Genomic DNA, 13,052 nt, shown 5'->3' with positions numbered 1-13,052 from the left:
TATAGCAAACAGTCATTGGACATAGTGGAGGAAGGGAAGAATTAGTCCTGTTGTTGCAAGGTTCTCCTCTGCCCTCCTCAGAATATGTATTAAAGAATTTATTTTCTTATCTGAATTTAAAGCAACATATCTTTTAGTTGTGCAGGTGAGCTTCAGAGAAGCAACCCAATCCAAGTGGAACTGGAGTAAGACACTTCAACCTAGTTAGAAAACTAGAGAAAATAAATCTAATAAATTAACCTCTCTCTGCTCATCTCTAACCTCTCTGCTCAAGTCTAGTTGCATTCAGCTGTAAGCTCAGCAAAACAACCTGCAATTCAGAGACATTTTCTCCTCGTCACTTTCTCAACTCACCTGTTTTGTACCTTTGAGATCTGCTTCGCTTCTTAAAGCTGTTGGACCTAACTGAAGAGCTGTATCTCCGGGAAGATGCAAGCTGATGTTCTGTAAAAGAACATTAAAAAAAAAAAAATACCAAATAGTTGGACAGCCCACAAACACAGTTAACTGGAAGTGCCAAATACAAAGCCTACCTGCATTTCTGTTACTCATCACCACCTTGTACCGCCAGTGAGCTTCAGAAAGGTATTTGGAAAACTGTGACACACGACTTCCAAAGCCATCTCTGCTCGCAGAAAGGTTCAAGCACTCAACAAGCTCCAGCTCTTCACGAGGCACATTACTGGAGTCCCATGGGAGAGAACTCTGAACTTCTTCCAGCTGGTTGAGGAGCAACATGAGGAAGGCATCCATGGCTACATCATCCGCTAAAAATCCAGTGACACCACTGGTGAAGTGTTTTAGATCCAGGTAGCTCAGCCTAGAGGCCTCACAGCTTTTGCTGTGCAACTCTGAGTCAGGAAGATCTTGGGGATCTGAGTGGACTGTCCGAGCAGCTAATAGATGACTCTCTAACTTCTTTTCAGCTTTTATTAGGTGCTGCGGACTTTCAGAGGCAGAAGACCGCCTACTGATACTGCTTTCTACGCTCACTGTACAACTCTTTTTATCAAGATCATCGTCCTCTGCATAGTCCTCAGGTAGAAAATTCTCACTATGGAGGTCACTGTAAGAAACAAAAAGCAAGGAGAAGATGTTCTCCAGAACCTCCAGGCGCAGAGGAGCAGGAACACTCTTTAAGAACTGGTGACACTTCGCAAGGTACTGACGAAAGACTGAGGAGCAATCTGTACATGTAAAAACAAAAATAAAGAACACTTACAACACTTCACAGGAATTCTTTCTTCCTATCTTTGTCCTCTAAGGAAATTCTTGAAGATGCAACTACCCAATACTCAAAGCCCATCATTCCTCCACACATCAAGTACATATATGTGTAACATTTTACATTTTTAAAAAATATAGTGTGCCTCCTCACTCAGCTGCACCAATCACCATGTCCAACAACATGTAAACTCAGATTACACCCATTTTAGCTGTAAAAAAAAGAACGCACAAAAACAACACACGGGTTTTGGGAAACTGATTTTCTGGGAAATCACATGCTCTTACAAAATTATCCCCACCTGAAACATCTTGTATCTAATACAATTTCCTTTTTGCATTATGTTTTAATCCAATTACCTCAAATGTTTCAGAAAGCAGATCCTTGTTCTATCCATATCTACCGTTACTAGAGATAACAGCACCTCACAGAAATGCCATTACACTTGTTTGCAAAGCAGCCACAGCCCACTGAATAGAAAACCTGTACTCTTAAGTGGTAATTCAGAACTCAGCAGATGGAGAAGCACAAGCTACTGAACCTGAGAAAGCAAGCCAATCACCTGCTGGTTCTCCAGAAGTTGCGTCTTCAGGGCTATCACCAAGGAGGCTGCGTATGCAATCTTTGCACTGGAAATGCTTATGAGAATTCACACAGAGAGCATAGATGGCGTACTTCATGGCACAAAACGCTCGAAAGAGCGCCAGGTTGCGTTGCTGACTTAGGGTGTTAGGGAGCGGTGCCGCTGTGGAGGAAAACAAGGTTGGTGAGGGCATAGGAGGTTAAAAAAATAACAACAACAAAAAAAGAAGTTGTGGTGGTTTCCTGGTCTTTTTCCCCAGTGCCACTTCCCTCCCAGCTTTCCTCTACCTCACTGTTATTTATCAACATTTAAAAAAAAAAAAAAAAACTTTCTGAAAAGGAAATTTTCTGCATGTTTGTGTTGCAGGACTTGGCCACAGCACAGAATGATCAAAATCTGTTCATGATAAGTCTCATTAGAAGTAAGTGGTTAAGCTGCACTGCTGCATTTACAACACAGAAGGAATCCTGTCCGGTTCCAACATTTAAGAATTTTGCATTCTGTCACGCAACAGATAAGCAGAGAGACAGTGAGACTGGATGTGACTGTGGTGAGACCAGAGTGCCACCACTTCTCAAATCTGTACTAATAAATAGATACTGCATTTTGACTCTATCCACAATGTCTGGCCATATTTACCTCACATAACCTGCCATTGATTAAACAAAAAAGCACAGTCCCATACTTGTCTTTGCACAGTTACGATGTGCATCTTAGACAAGTACTACACCCCCTCCCTTCCCCTTTTTCTTTTTTGAGAAAATGAGGTGTCATTGTCACATGCCAGAGGCATGGTCCCTTCTGAGTACAGCAGAACAAAGCTGTAAACAATGTAGAAGCCACATCATCATGCCTTTCACCCAGGAACATAATATACAGTCATATTTTCTGTTCTGCTGGCTTTACATGAATCAAACCACCATGCATTACATTAGTGCTAGAATCCACTATCTTCCATTCTTATACAGGGGATAAATTACCCTTCTGCCTACTGTCAAGGCAGAGGAAGCATTCACAAAGCATTTTAACTACAGACTGGTTTGATGTACTGGTAACATCTCCATTCGAATGCCGAGACTGAACAGCATTACCTAAAAAATGTTTCAGTACTGCCCTCCACAAGGCTTAAGCATGGTCTCAAATAAAAACACCTGCCTGAACTCTTCTGAAAACTACAGAACAGCCGAGACAAAGCCCTGAGTGCGTGAACAGTTTAAAACCCATTATTTCCTAGCACTGCAATTCTAAATAGCAGCAGTGGTGGGAAACATCATATAGACAGCAGGCAGAACTGAGAAAACACCCAAGTACGAGTTCTTCTCAGAACCCACCCGGACAGAGCAATGCTACAATGCACCAGCAGATCTCCACTGCTATGGAGCACCTGAAAATCTCTCAACATCACTGTCTTAAGAGGACTTCAGGCAGGCAAAGCCACAGGTCTGATAGACCCAGGTCTATGAAAAGCAATATGCTAGCTGGACATACTGTTAAGACATCACTGGTAATCAAATGCAAATTTAATACATTTTTGCCTGCCACATAGAAAGACACAGATTCGCTCCATCCAAGTCAGTATCTGTATCTAAACCAGCCCTTTTCCTCGCAACAATACTGAAAAAATAGCCTGCAACTATAAGCACTTGCCTTTCCTATCCCAGAAATACTAACATTTTATTCTTCAATTCAGTAACTCATGTAGAAACCTCTTTTGTTACTGAGACTGATCACACACAAACTAGTCTTATGCACTAATCTGGAGAACAGAGGGTGTCTGTCAGGGAGCGTAGTGATAGGCCACGAAGTAATGTCTTTAAACTAAAAGAGGGCAGATTTAGATTAGATGTTAGGAGGAAATCCTTCACTATGAGGGCGCTGAGGCACTGGAACAGGTTATCAGAGAAGCTGTGGATGCCCCATTCCTGGAAGTGTTCAAGGCCAGGCTGGATGGGGCTTTGGGCAAGCCGGTCTGGTGGGAGCTGTCCTGCACATGGCAGCGGGGTTAGAACGGGGTGCTCTTTAAGGTCCCTTCCAACCCAAACCATTCAATGACTCTATGAGCTGAAGGGTGCCTGCACACAGCTGTCAAATGGTGTCCCTATTTCAGTTTCACTACTGCAGCTAACAGATGTGTGTTAAAAGAGGAAGAAGGGAAAGAGAGTGGGGTGAGGAGAGAAAAATGTCTGTTAGCACTATCAAGTTAGACAAATCTAAACTACATGACTCCAATCCTCCCTTTAAATTTCAAAATACGTAATTTTAAAGGAGATTCTATTAAACTGTGTTTATAGAATTATTTGAATTTTACTGAAAAGAGAGGGAAAATTTGTCTTCCATTAACTAGTTCCATAAATTAAAGTGAGCTGAAAAAAGGAAGAGAAACCACACTGTAGCTTATTTGTTACAATCATGCAGCCCCCAGAAGATCTGACAGGTCTGCCTCTTCCTGTTGTTGAAAGATTTTTGACAGAAAAGAATACGCTGCAATCAAACAAGCGTAGAAGAACAGCCACTTCTAAGTGAAGTGACGTACTTGGTAATCTCAAGTAATTTTAGGCACCAAACTGGAACATGGGAAATGAGAGAAACAAGGAAAGAGTGATGTAAAGACAGACTATAGTTAAGCCTTACAGATTTTAACATTAAAGTAGATTTGCTAAGATTTAATATTAAAAGGGAAAACCACCACCATTTTGTATCTTTTCAAAGTGAAGATGTTACAGTATAAGATACTGCAGTTGCATTTGGTTTTGCTCGTTGGTTTTAAATTGAAGTGCACAGATAGCTGAAATCCAAAATATACACTTCCTGATCAAGCTAAGGGTGTTAAACAATATGTAAGTGACAGTGAACAACACATGAGATACTTTTAGAATTAACTCAGTTTAAAGCAACGAGAGGAAGATCATTGAATACTTTTTCTGAAACAAACTGGTAGGAAGTATCAATACATTCTGAGCATGTGCGAAGTCTTGATAGAGACTTGAGAAGACTCTTTCAGAGGTCTATTTTTGCAAGATCAAAAGAGATCTTACAACTCCTTTGGAGACAATCTAGTCTCCAAAAGAATTCTAAAGTAATTTCCACATGCTCTCTAGTTTTCTCCCACAAAAGAACTGATAAACAGTATCTTCCCCATTCACAGAAGTAGGTCAAAAGAACAGACTCTTCCTGGCAGAAATACTGATACATCAAGTATGTGCTGCTCAGGGGTTTTCCTGTGTTCTCATTATCCTACACATTTACCCTGCAACTGTTGGTCTCTAGCAGGAACTTTTTGAAGCAGCTCAATAACATCCTCTTCATTCAGTGTAAGAAGATTGGTGAGATGATGAAGAGAGTACACTGCAGTGTGGCAATCTAGACTGTGCAAGTGTTGCAAAAGAACCTTCTTTGGGATAGTAATACTGCAAGAGAACAAACAAAGAGGTGGCATACAGATTTAGGTCTTTCAGCTGTGATTCAAGATATATTCCCCCTTTAATTCAGATTCAACAAAACTACAGCATTTAAAGTAAAACAAATAGTGTAAGTAATGCCCATGACACACTTTTAAGAGCTTGCAATAAGCAGCCACAAGGAGATTATTTGCCAAAATTCACAGAAAAGAGTACCATTTCTATTTGTATACATAAATTGACTAATAGGTAGCTTTTGCACGATTGTTTGGAAAAAGTTCTATTTTACCTGTTTTGCTGTATGCACCATTCAAGAACTTCCACTTGAGCCCAGAGCCCATCGCAGAAATCTTTTAGTACTGAATCATTGCACAGATCCTAAATGGAAAGACAAACGAAAGAATCCCTTCACAACAAATCCTCTTGTCAAACAGCAGAACCAAGCCTATGTCATACATGGCGTTCACAAGACTCCTTAATCCCAGACTTTCAAGTGCAGAAAACTCCCAGTTTTATTATAAAGGCAGCAAAAGAAGATCTATTATGAAGGAGCATTAAAATAAGCCTCCACTCCATCTACAAATCATGGAAAGGTGTCTATGTCCCTTTTCAAGGTTAGCTTTCAAAAATAAAACTAATGATTTTTAAAACAGATTTTAACCTCTAGAACTGATTACATAGCAGAACAGATTATATACTGGGTAGCAGACACTTCTTTCTGTGTGCTACAATGCCTGCCTGATAAAACTAGATCCAAGACTTCCACTTTGCAGAGGCTACTGAACAAACACTACATGGTAACTTGCTTAAGGCAATACTAGACTAGGTCTGCCCCAAGGATCCAGCAGCACAGGGCTCCCTGTCTCACCACATCTGTCATTCAAGCCACTTGCCTGTAGGCAGACATTACCTGAGCTACAACTACCTGCCCAGTTAGAACCAACAGTCTTCTTTGAAGACGAAGAAGACTCCCAAATAAAGTGTATCTTTTAGTCACAGCTCCTGTGATTGATCACCTTACTTTGAGAATGGCTCTGGGAAATTTCCAGGCTCCCCAGTTACTTAACACGTTAGTTGTGACTAGAATCAATCACTATACATTCAGCAAAATGACATTGATCAAACACCCCCTGGCTCTTTTCAAAATTAGTCAAAGACTGTTACTGACATTTTCTCTCTTATGTGAACAGCGAAGGGCTGAACAGCTCACATAAGATGAACTTTCACAATCACCTGCAAAATCATACTCCCATCATGGCTGAGGAGTAAGAAGAAAGGCAAGTGTTCAATGCTGTTATCTACGCCAAACTAACCTATTAGTTTAAGTTCCCTTTTGAGAAAGATTAAAATGCTCACTGGAAACTCCCTGCTTTATTTCTTTGTTTAAAGAAAAATTGTGATTCAGGTTCTCATAATTTGAGGCTGTAGCTTTTTTCTTCTTGCAAAGCAGAAAAAAAAAAAAGTCAAGAACTAACAACCTAAGCAAACAAATTGTATTTACTGGATTCGGAGCAGGCCATTGCCATTTGCTTTCTGCTGGCTACCTGAGTTTTGTGAAGAGTCCATAGCAATGCTTTTGCCGATTCCAAGCTTTGACAGTGAGTCCATCCTAGCAATACCAAGAGACGGCTAAGGGGGTTGAATTCTCTCTGCAATAAGCTGCTCAGGCCTGAGAAGTCTTCTCTTTTCAGTAAAGTTAATGCTGTCACCTAGAAAACAAAACGAGAAACATTTATCTTTCCAAAATGCAAAGATTCATGTTTGCTTGGCAGGTTATACAAGTGAAGAGACATTTCAGCATTAGTTTCACTAAAATGGTGAAGCACTGTATCTGGAACTTTCCTAAACTTGTATTTTAGGAGCCATCACATTACTCTTCAGTAAAAATGAGGAAAGAAAACCATAATTTCAAATGTTTACTATAGAACCAACTCACAATTCTTCACTACATTACCATTAATATCTTTCTATGTAATATGTCTATGCCAAGGGCATTATATAAGAAACTTGACTGAGCAGGTTGTCTAGAAATGGAACTACGTTCAACCTTAAAAACTTAAAGTCACATTAAAACCGTGACCACCTACCTGGATTCTATTTTTTCCATGTAGATACATTCAAATAATTTAAATCATACCAGAATATCTTTTGCCAGAACTTTATGTTATTTAAACTACCAAATTTCTTCTTGCCAACTCCTGAATATCAACTGCCCCAGCTATGAGCACCAAAAAAGCAAAGCAACCAGTTTAAGGCCACGGGGTAAATCAACAGGCACATTCACCAAAAGTGCAGGTAGAACATAGCACTTCTCAAGTCCTAAAGATCTAATCTTCAGTTGTCACGCAGACGAGCTTTTCCAAAAATCACATCAAATGCTTTAAGTTCATCATAAAGCTAAAAGTAGGGGAGTTATCACCAGTTATCTTCTTGTTCCTAAAAGTCATTGATCCTCCCAAGTACTATCTGAATAAAAACGCCTCTGTGCATCACCAAGATACGGTCAATACAAGGACTGACTTCAGCTATCATTGGGATTCCCCTTAAATGGTTTTATGGCCATACCAGAATCTGTTCCAGAAAGTGCTTGCTGCTGCTCAAGCAGTAGAAATATGCAGTCTTCCAGGAAGCAACCTCTTTGGGATCTGAGAACAAGTTCATCATGGTTCGCTCTGTATCCAGCTGCTCCGATGAACCTAAAAAACATCAGATTACCTTACAGTGCAGAAGGGTACATTTGAAAGAAGGTTGTTAATTTTAACTGAGAAATCCTCAGCATTTCCTTGAATACTAACGAGTTGTTATATACTAACAGTTCAGACTCTCAGATATGGTTACTGGATAATGACAAAGCCAAGCAAAGAAATGTGGTAGAAAAGAAACAGGGCAAATAGGGAACTGGACAGTTGTTAACCTGGCGGAAGCCTGTTCAGTGCATGGGTTGTTCGCGTTAGCTCAGGTCACACTGCTTTTCTTTCTCCCCTCATTCTCATCTTATCTGTATGTTGCATGAATTCTCACTTCTGTGCTGAGACACTGTGCTGCTTTACAGGGCCTAGCAAAAATTTGTCCAGCACAGGAACTTCTCAGATCTGTACAAAGTAAAAATTCAACTATTGCCAGTAAGAGCACATGCATTCACATCTCCATTTCTCTACCCCATGAGGAAGCCCTAACTGTGATTACTACCAGAAACGGCAGGCTGCTACACCACACCAGCCTGAACTTCCCTTCAGCAACCCCTGTGAGCGAAAGGAAATGAATTGGCCTGAAGTAAAACATCCTCCAATACTGATGACTCTAAGTTGGAGCTGAACCAATAAGAACTTTACATACAAGTGGAAAGTCAGTTTCCAGTTACAAGCAAGACCTTCAGCAGGAAAAACGCTGAGCAGATCAAAATAAAGCACAATAAGGGGTGATAAAGGAAATGTTCACACAAAAAGGCAGCAAAGACCACAGAAACATAAGCAGCCTGGTTTTCCTATGCCAGACCCTTGCTTTTAGTCATTTTAGCACCAAATTTTACAAGACTCTATAGCTTGTTAAGGTACCTTTTACCAAGAGAAGTGCCCAATTTCTTGACAACTTACCTGTCTAATGCCTAACCAGGTTTGTTAAACAAGAAATGAAAACAACCAAAAAAAGGTAAAACAAACCTTTTCCTGTTGATTTTGACACCAGAAATTTTTCTCTTGTTCTTTCTATGAGAACACTGCTATATAGGTTTAACAGGCTGTGGCTCTGTTTCCTCAGCATACAGCTTAGGAGCTTCTCCTCCCTCAGCGGGCTTCCCTCAGCCCAGCATACATCCAAGAGCTCCCTGAACAGGTGCCGTACTTCATCAGTCTGATGCTCCACCTCAAAAGTCACCATACTGAGAGCAGAATAAATAGTATCTACTAGTTCTCTTTGATCTACTTCTGGAATCTCAGAACTGCACTGAAGCCTCTGCAGAGATTTCAAGGAGTCACGAAGAAATTCAACAAAGATGTTTTGTAGAGAGCAATATTGTTGGAGAGAGGAGCTGCGTGTCCCTTGTTCTTCCTGGAAGAACTCAAGCAGGGCTTGTGCCCTCTGTGGAGCCCGTAACAAAAGCTTCCGGAGGGCTGAAACAACATCCAAACTGAATCTGTGAGAACAGCCATCTCTTCTTTTCCTGTCAGCAGCGTGCTTGTTCAGGGTGCATTCAAATGCTTCAAACAGCTCCTGGCAGGGAAAGAAAAGAAGAATACACCTTTCAGACTTTATCAGTGATATTGTTATTTTCTACAGATAGAAGAAACTTGAAAGCCAGAAGTTAAATCAGTCTGGAAACATCAAATTACCTAGGAAAATCATTAAATACTGCCAACCTCACCCCGTATACCCCCTAGAAGAGTGGATATGCCAAAATACACAACAAAATATAAGGACTCCTATAACATACAACTACACTACACTTGCCATGTGCTCATAAGCAAGTTCACACCCATTCCTTAGTTCACACAAGCAGCTCCTATGGAATGGCTGATGCACTACCTTATTCTATCTCTTAGCAATATACTAACGTGTCTGTATCTTCCTAGGTCAGTAAGAACATGATGATTTACTGTCCAGGCTTTTTTTTAAAACCCTGCTTTCCTTGATTCATACAATCTACCTACCCACTGCACTGTCCTCATTAACACTATTTTTTCAAAGTTGGCTTCTGAATCTGTTGGGTAGTTTGAACCATCTTGCTGACTTCTCTCTTAAGCAACACTAATCTTTCCTGATGATAGAAGCAATCCTACAGTTCTAGAACTAGGCAGTGGAAGACAAACAAGCAAGAACAATTAGCACTCCCAAGGAGGGGTAGTAAGGCAAGGGACAACTCAACAATTATACCTTCTAGTTAGCAACAGCTGAATAGCAATTAAGCAGCACTTTTGTCATTTCTGTAACTGGGTGTATTACCCTCACCTGAAGGAGACATCTCAGGGAATATGGAGGGGAGAGGTGGTTGGTGTGTACAGAAATGAGAGGATTGGAAGACAAGTCCACAATCTCCTTTTCTTTATTTGCTGGATTAAAATGTAATTCTACCTACTGTTATGTCTCTGAAAGAAATTGTGATGAAGAGATGAGGTTGATGAATCTCCTATTTCTGCGCAACACTGCAGATAATGGTGCAGTCTTTCATCTAATCTGATCTAGACTCTACATAGTAACATACCCCAAATTCAGTCATCAGTAGACTTTAAACAAATTCATTTTAATCAACAGTCAAGTTTACCTTGCTTGCTTGCTTTCATCCTGTAAGTGCTAATTCTGCATCGTTATAGAAATACTGACTGCCTCTTCCTTATTCTTATTAAGGAGCTCCAAATAGCCCCTGAAAATAAGTTTTAATTTTTCTCTTAGAAAAAAATCTTTGACGAGTTAGAACCTATGTAACTGGATGTGACATCTGAGGACACTTCAGACGCTACGTCAGGTAATTCTGTTGCAACCAACATCATATTAGGACAGCTCCACAGTTAGAAACTCTACTGATTTTCTGCCCTTGCTTTTGATATTAATCTATTTTTGCATGTTTCAATGTGTTTCTCAAGTAGAGCAGTCTGTATGTAAAAATTAATAATGGAAAAATGTCTTCTGGATCTCAGTCGTACCAATCAGCAAGTAATATCACTAAAAACAGTAGAGCACTCAAAATCTTCCAGGGAGAAGGTGGGAGGTGCAGAGATGATGGAAGCCAAGATTTTAGGAAAAGGAGAAAAGCAAGTAGACATACATTTCCAAGGTGGTTGCTGACTATGGTTTCTTTTGGCTCGCAGCGGGCTTTGTGATTACTGACACCATAGCTGGCATCAGTACTGAAGTGTCTTAGAAAGATCTTGAAGAAAAGCTTGTTCCTTGCCTATCAACAGCCTCCTCTCTAACCAGAGAAATCACTTTCAGATACATTGGATTAAGTTAGTACAGGGAGCTGAATTACAGTCTCTTTCAATTGCCGAGATCAATAACACATTCATATCTCATGGAAAGAAGGCTGCTGAAAGCATCAACTTTGATTCCCAAAACTGACAGTTTGGCATTCTGCATATCTAATGAGAAGAAGGGCACACTACGCAGTTCACCTTTAGGACTTCCTCAGAGACATCGTTCTGCAATTCTTCCAAGAACAATAAAAATTCAGTTTCTCTCCGAAGAACAACTGGAACAGTTTTCTGAAACAACATAAGAGAATGGGGAAGATGTTAACACAGGTAAATAAAAGTTATACTGGTTATAGCTGAATCTTAGCTATTCCATCAACATTTTGGGGCAGACAAATCTCTCTTTGAAGGTATCTAATTCTCATTTGAAGACTATTGCACATCTAGAATCTGCTGCTGCACCAGTGGATTCCATGAAAATCAGAGACAAACATAACTTTGGAAACAGAGAAAAATGACACTTCTGCAGGAATTACAACCCCATCAATTAAAGACAACTTTCGTTAAAATAGTGAAGAAAAAGTGCAAGTCTAACTAGTGACAAAAACAAATGAATAAATAATAATAATAATTAAAAAAAAAAAAAAATGATCACACGACCCAGTGTACCAATTTAAAAAAATCATCTAGGAAAAAAGACTCTCTCTTTTACTCATGAAGGAGGTCACACCAGTCATTCTGAAAACAGCAATAGAGCAAACACAGGTTATACTCCTTCAGCCTCTAAAGCTTATAAAGAATTGTCTGATGCCTGAATTATTTCATTATTATGGTAAGAAAGGTGCTACAAAAATGCAGAAGTTGATCAACTCATGCTTTCCAATTACAGAAATGCTCAATGCTAAAGAGGCTACTTCTATTACCTAAAAAAAAATAATAATAAAAAAAAAAAACTACTTTTTCTCCAGCATGCAGGAGAGAAGGTAACTTTCAAAGATTAACAGTTGTTCCTTGACAAGTTTGTTAAAACAATGGACCTCTCCAGCTACCCTGAGAACTTAATTCCGTGAACATCAGGAAAAGCCATAGTTTTAAACAGGCAACTACGCAGACATTTCACACTCAGAAGTCAGCTACAGCTAACTTTTGTACCTGATTCTTTGCAAGCCATTTTTCCAGCACAAGAAGCCAAAGCCATGCCGTTCTCCAGGGGCTGCAATTCTGTCCACATCTACAAAAGCAATAAACGCACAGATCGGACTATACAACATTCTGCCCATCTCTAAGATCCTGGAAAACACTGTCAGAGCTTATTTTGATTTATATATTTCTTTGTGCATTATAAAAAAATAAAGATGACTAAATCTTTGAAGAAAAGTCATACAGGATAAGAACAGAGAAAACATAATATTGGTACTACTTATACATTAACTTAATGATTTCTGCTGTTCAAATAAATGCTTTTGGATCTGTGAAATACTGAGAACTATTGCCATAGGTCTTTCCTTCAAAACACTGAAAGTTATTTGTGGTCTAAAGTTCATTCTGTAGAGACCTCTTTCAGCACTTCAGCAGATTTCTCTGAAATCTGACTGCTTGCCAAACTCTGCTATTTCCTGTTCTGTCTAGTTCTATCCCCCCAAATGAAACAAACTCTTACGTCACAGTAGCATAAGTGTAGCTCTTTGTCCAAATTAAAATTAACCTATTGTACTAATCAAACAAACAAACAAAAAACACTTCTAATTTCCCTATGCTTTTCACATGCTCCAGTTCTTATACACATATTCCAAAACCTAAACTGTGCAGGAACATATTCAGTATTGTGAAAGGAACTAGGAAAAGGAAAAAGCAGAAGACAGTTCATTGGCCTTTAAAAATCTCAGCAGTGCTAACTAATGTCTTTAGGTGTGTTAGTCCAACTATGAAGGACAAAGAGAAAC

At 39.6% G+C, this 13,052-nt stretch overlaps 1 protein-coding gene across 1 annotated transcript in view; it reads right to left on the bottom strand.

Moving 5' to 3' along the window:
* Nucleotides 1-13,052, bottom strand: part of ZFYVE26 (zinc finger FYVE-type containing 26) — a 46,970-nt gene that overhangs the window by 32,704 nt on the left and 1,214 nt on the right. The window contains exons 3-12 of the mRNA XM_035327546.1: nucleotides 12,262-12,340; nucleotides 11,311-11,400; nucleotides 8,866-9,415; nucleotides 7,772-7,902; nucleotides 6,751-6,915; nucleotides 5,496-5,584; nucleotides 5,055-5,215; nucleotides 1,788-1,970; nucleotides 534-1,193; nucleotides 355-444 (exon numbers count right to left, since the gene is read on the bottom strand). Of these exons, the coding sequence (XP_035183437.1) occupies nucleotides 355-444; nucleotides 534-1,193; nucleotides 1,788-1,970; nucleotides 5,055-5,215; nucleotides 5,496-5,584; nucleotides 6,751-6,915; nucleotides 7,772-7,902; nucleotides 8,866-9,415; nucleotides 11,311-11,400; nucleotides 12,262-12,340 (2,198 nt within the window). The remainder of the gene's footprint in view (nucleotides 1-354; nucleotides 445-533; nucleotides 1,194-1,787; nucleotides 1,971-5,054; nucleotides 5,216-5,495; nucleotides 5,585-6,750; nucleotides 6,916-7,771; nucleotides 7,903-8,865; nucleotides 9,416-11,310; nucleotides 11,401-12,261; nucleotides 12,341-13,052) is intronic.

Source organism: Oxyura jamaicensis, chromosome 5, assembly GCF_011077185.1.
Source record: "Oxyura jamaicensis isolate SHBP4307 breed ruddy duck chromosome 5, BPBGC_Ojam_1.0, whole genome shotgun sequence".
NCBI classification, from domain to species: Eukaryota; Metazoa; Chordata; class Aves; order Anseriformes; family Anatidae; genus Oxyura; species Oxyura jamaicensis.
This window is presented reverse-complemented; position numbering and strand designations above follow the sequence as displayed.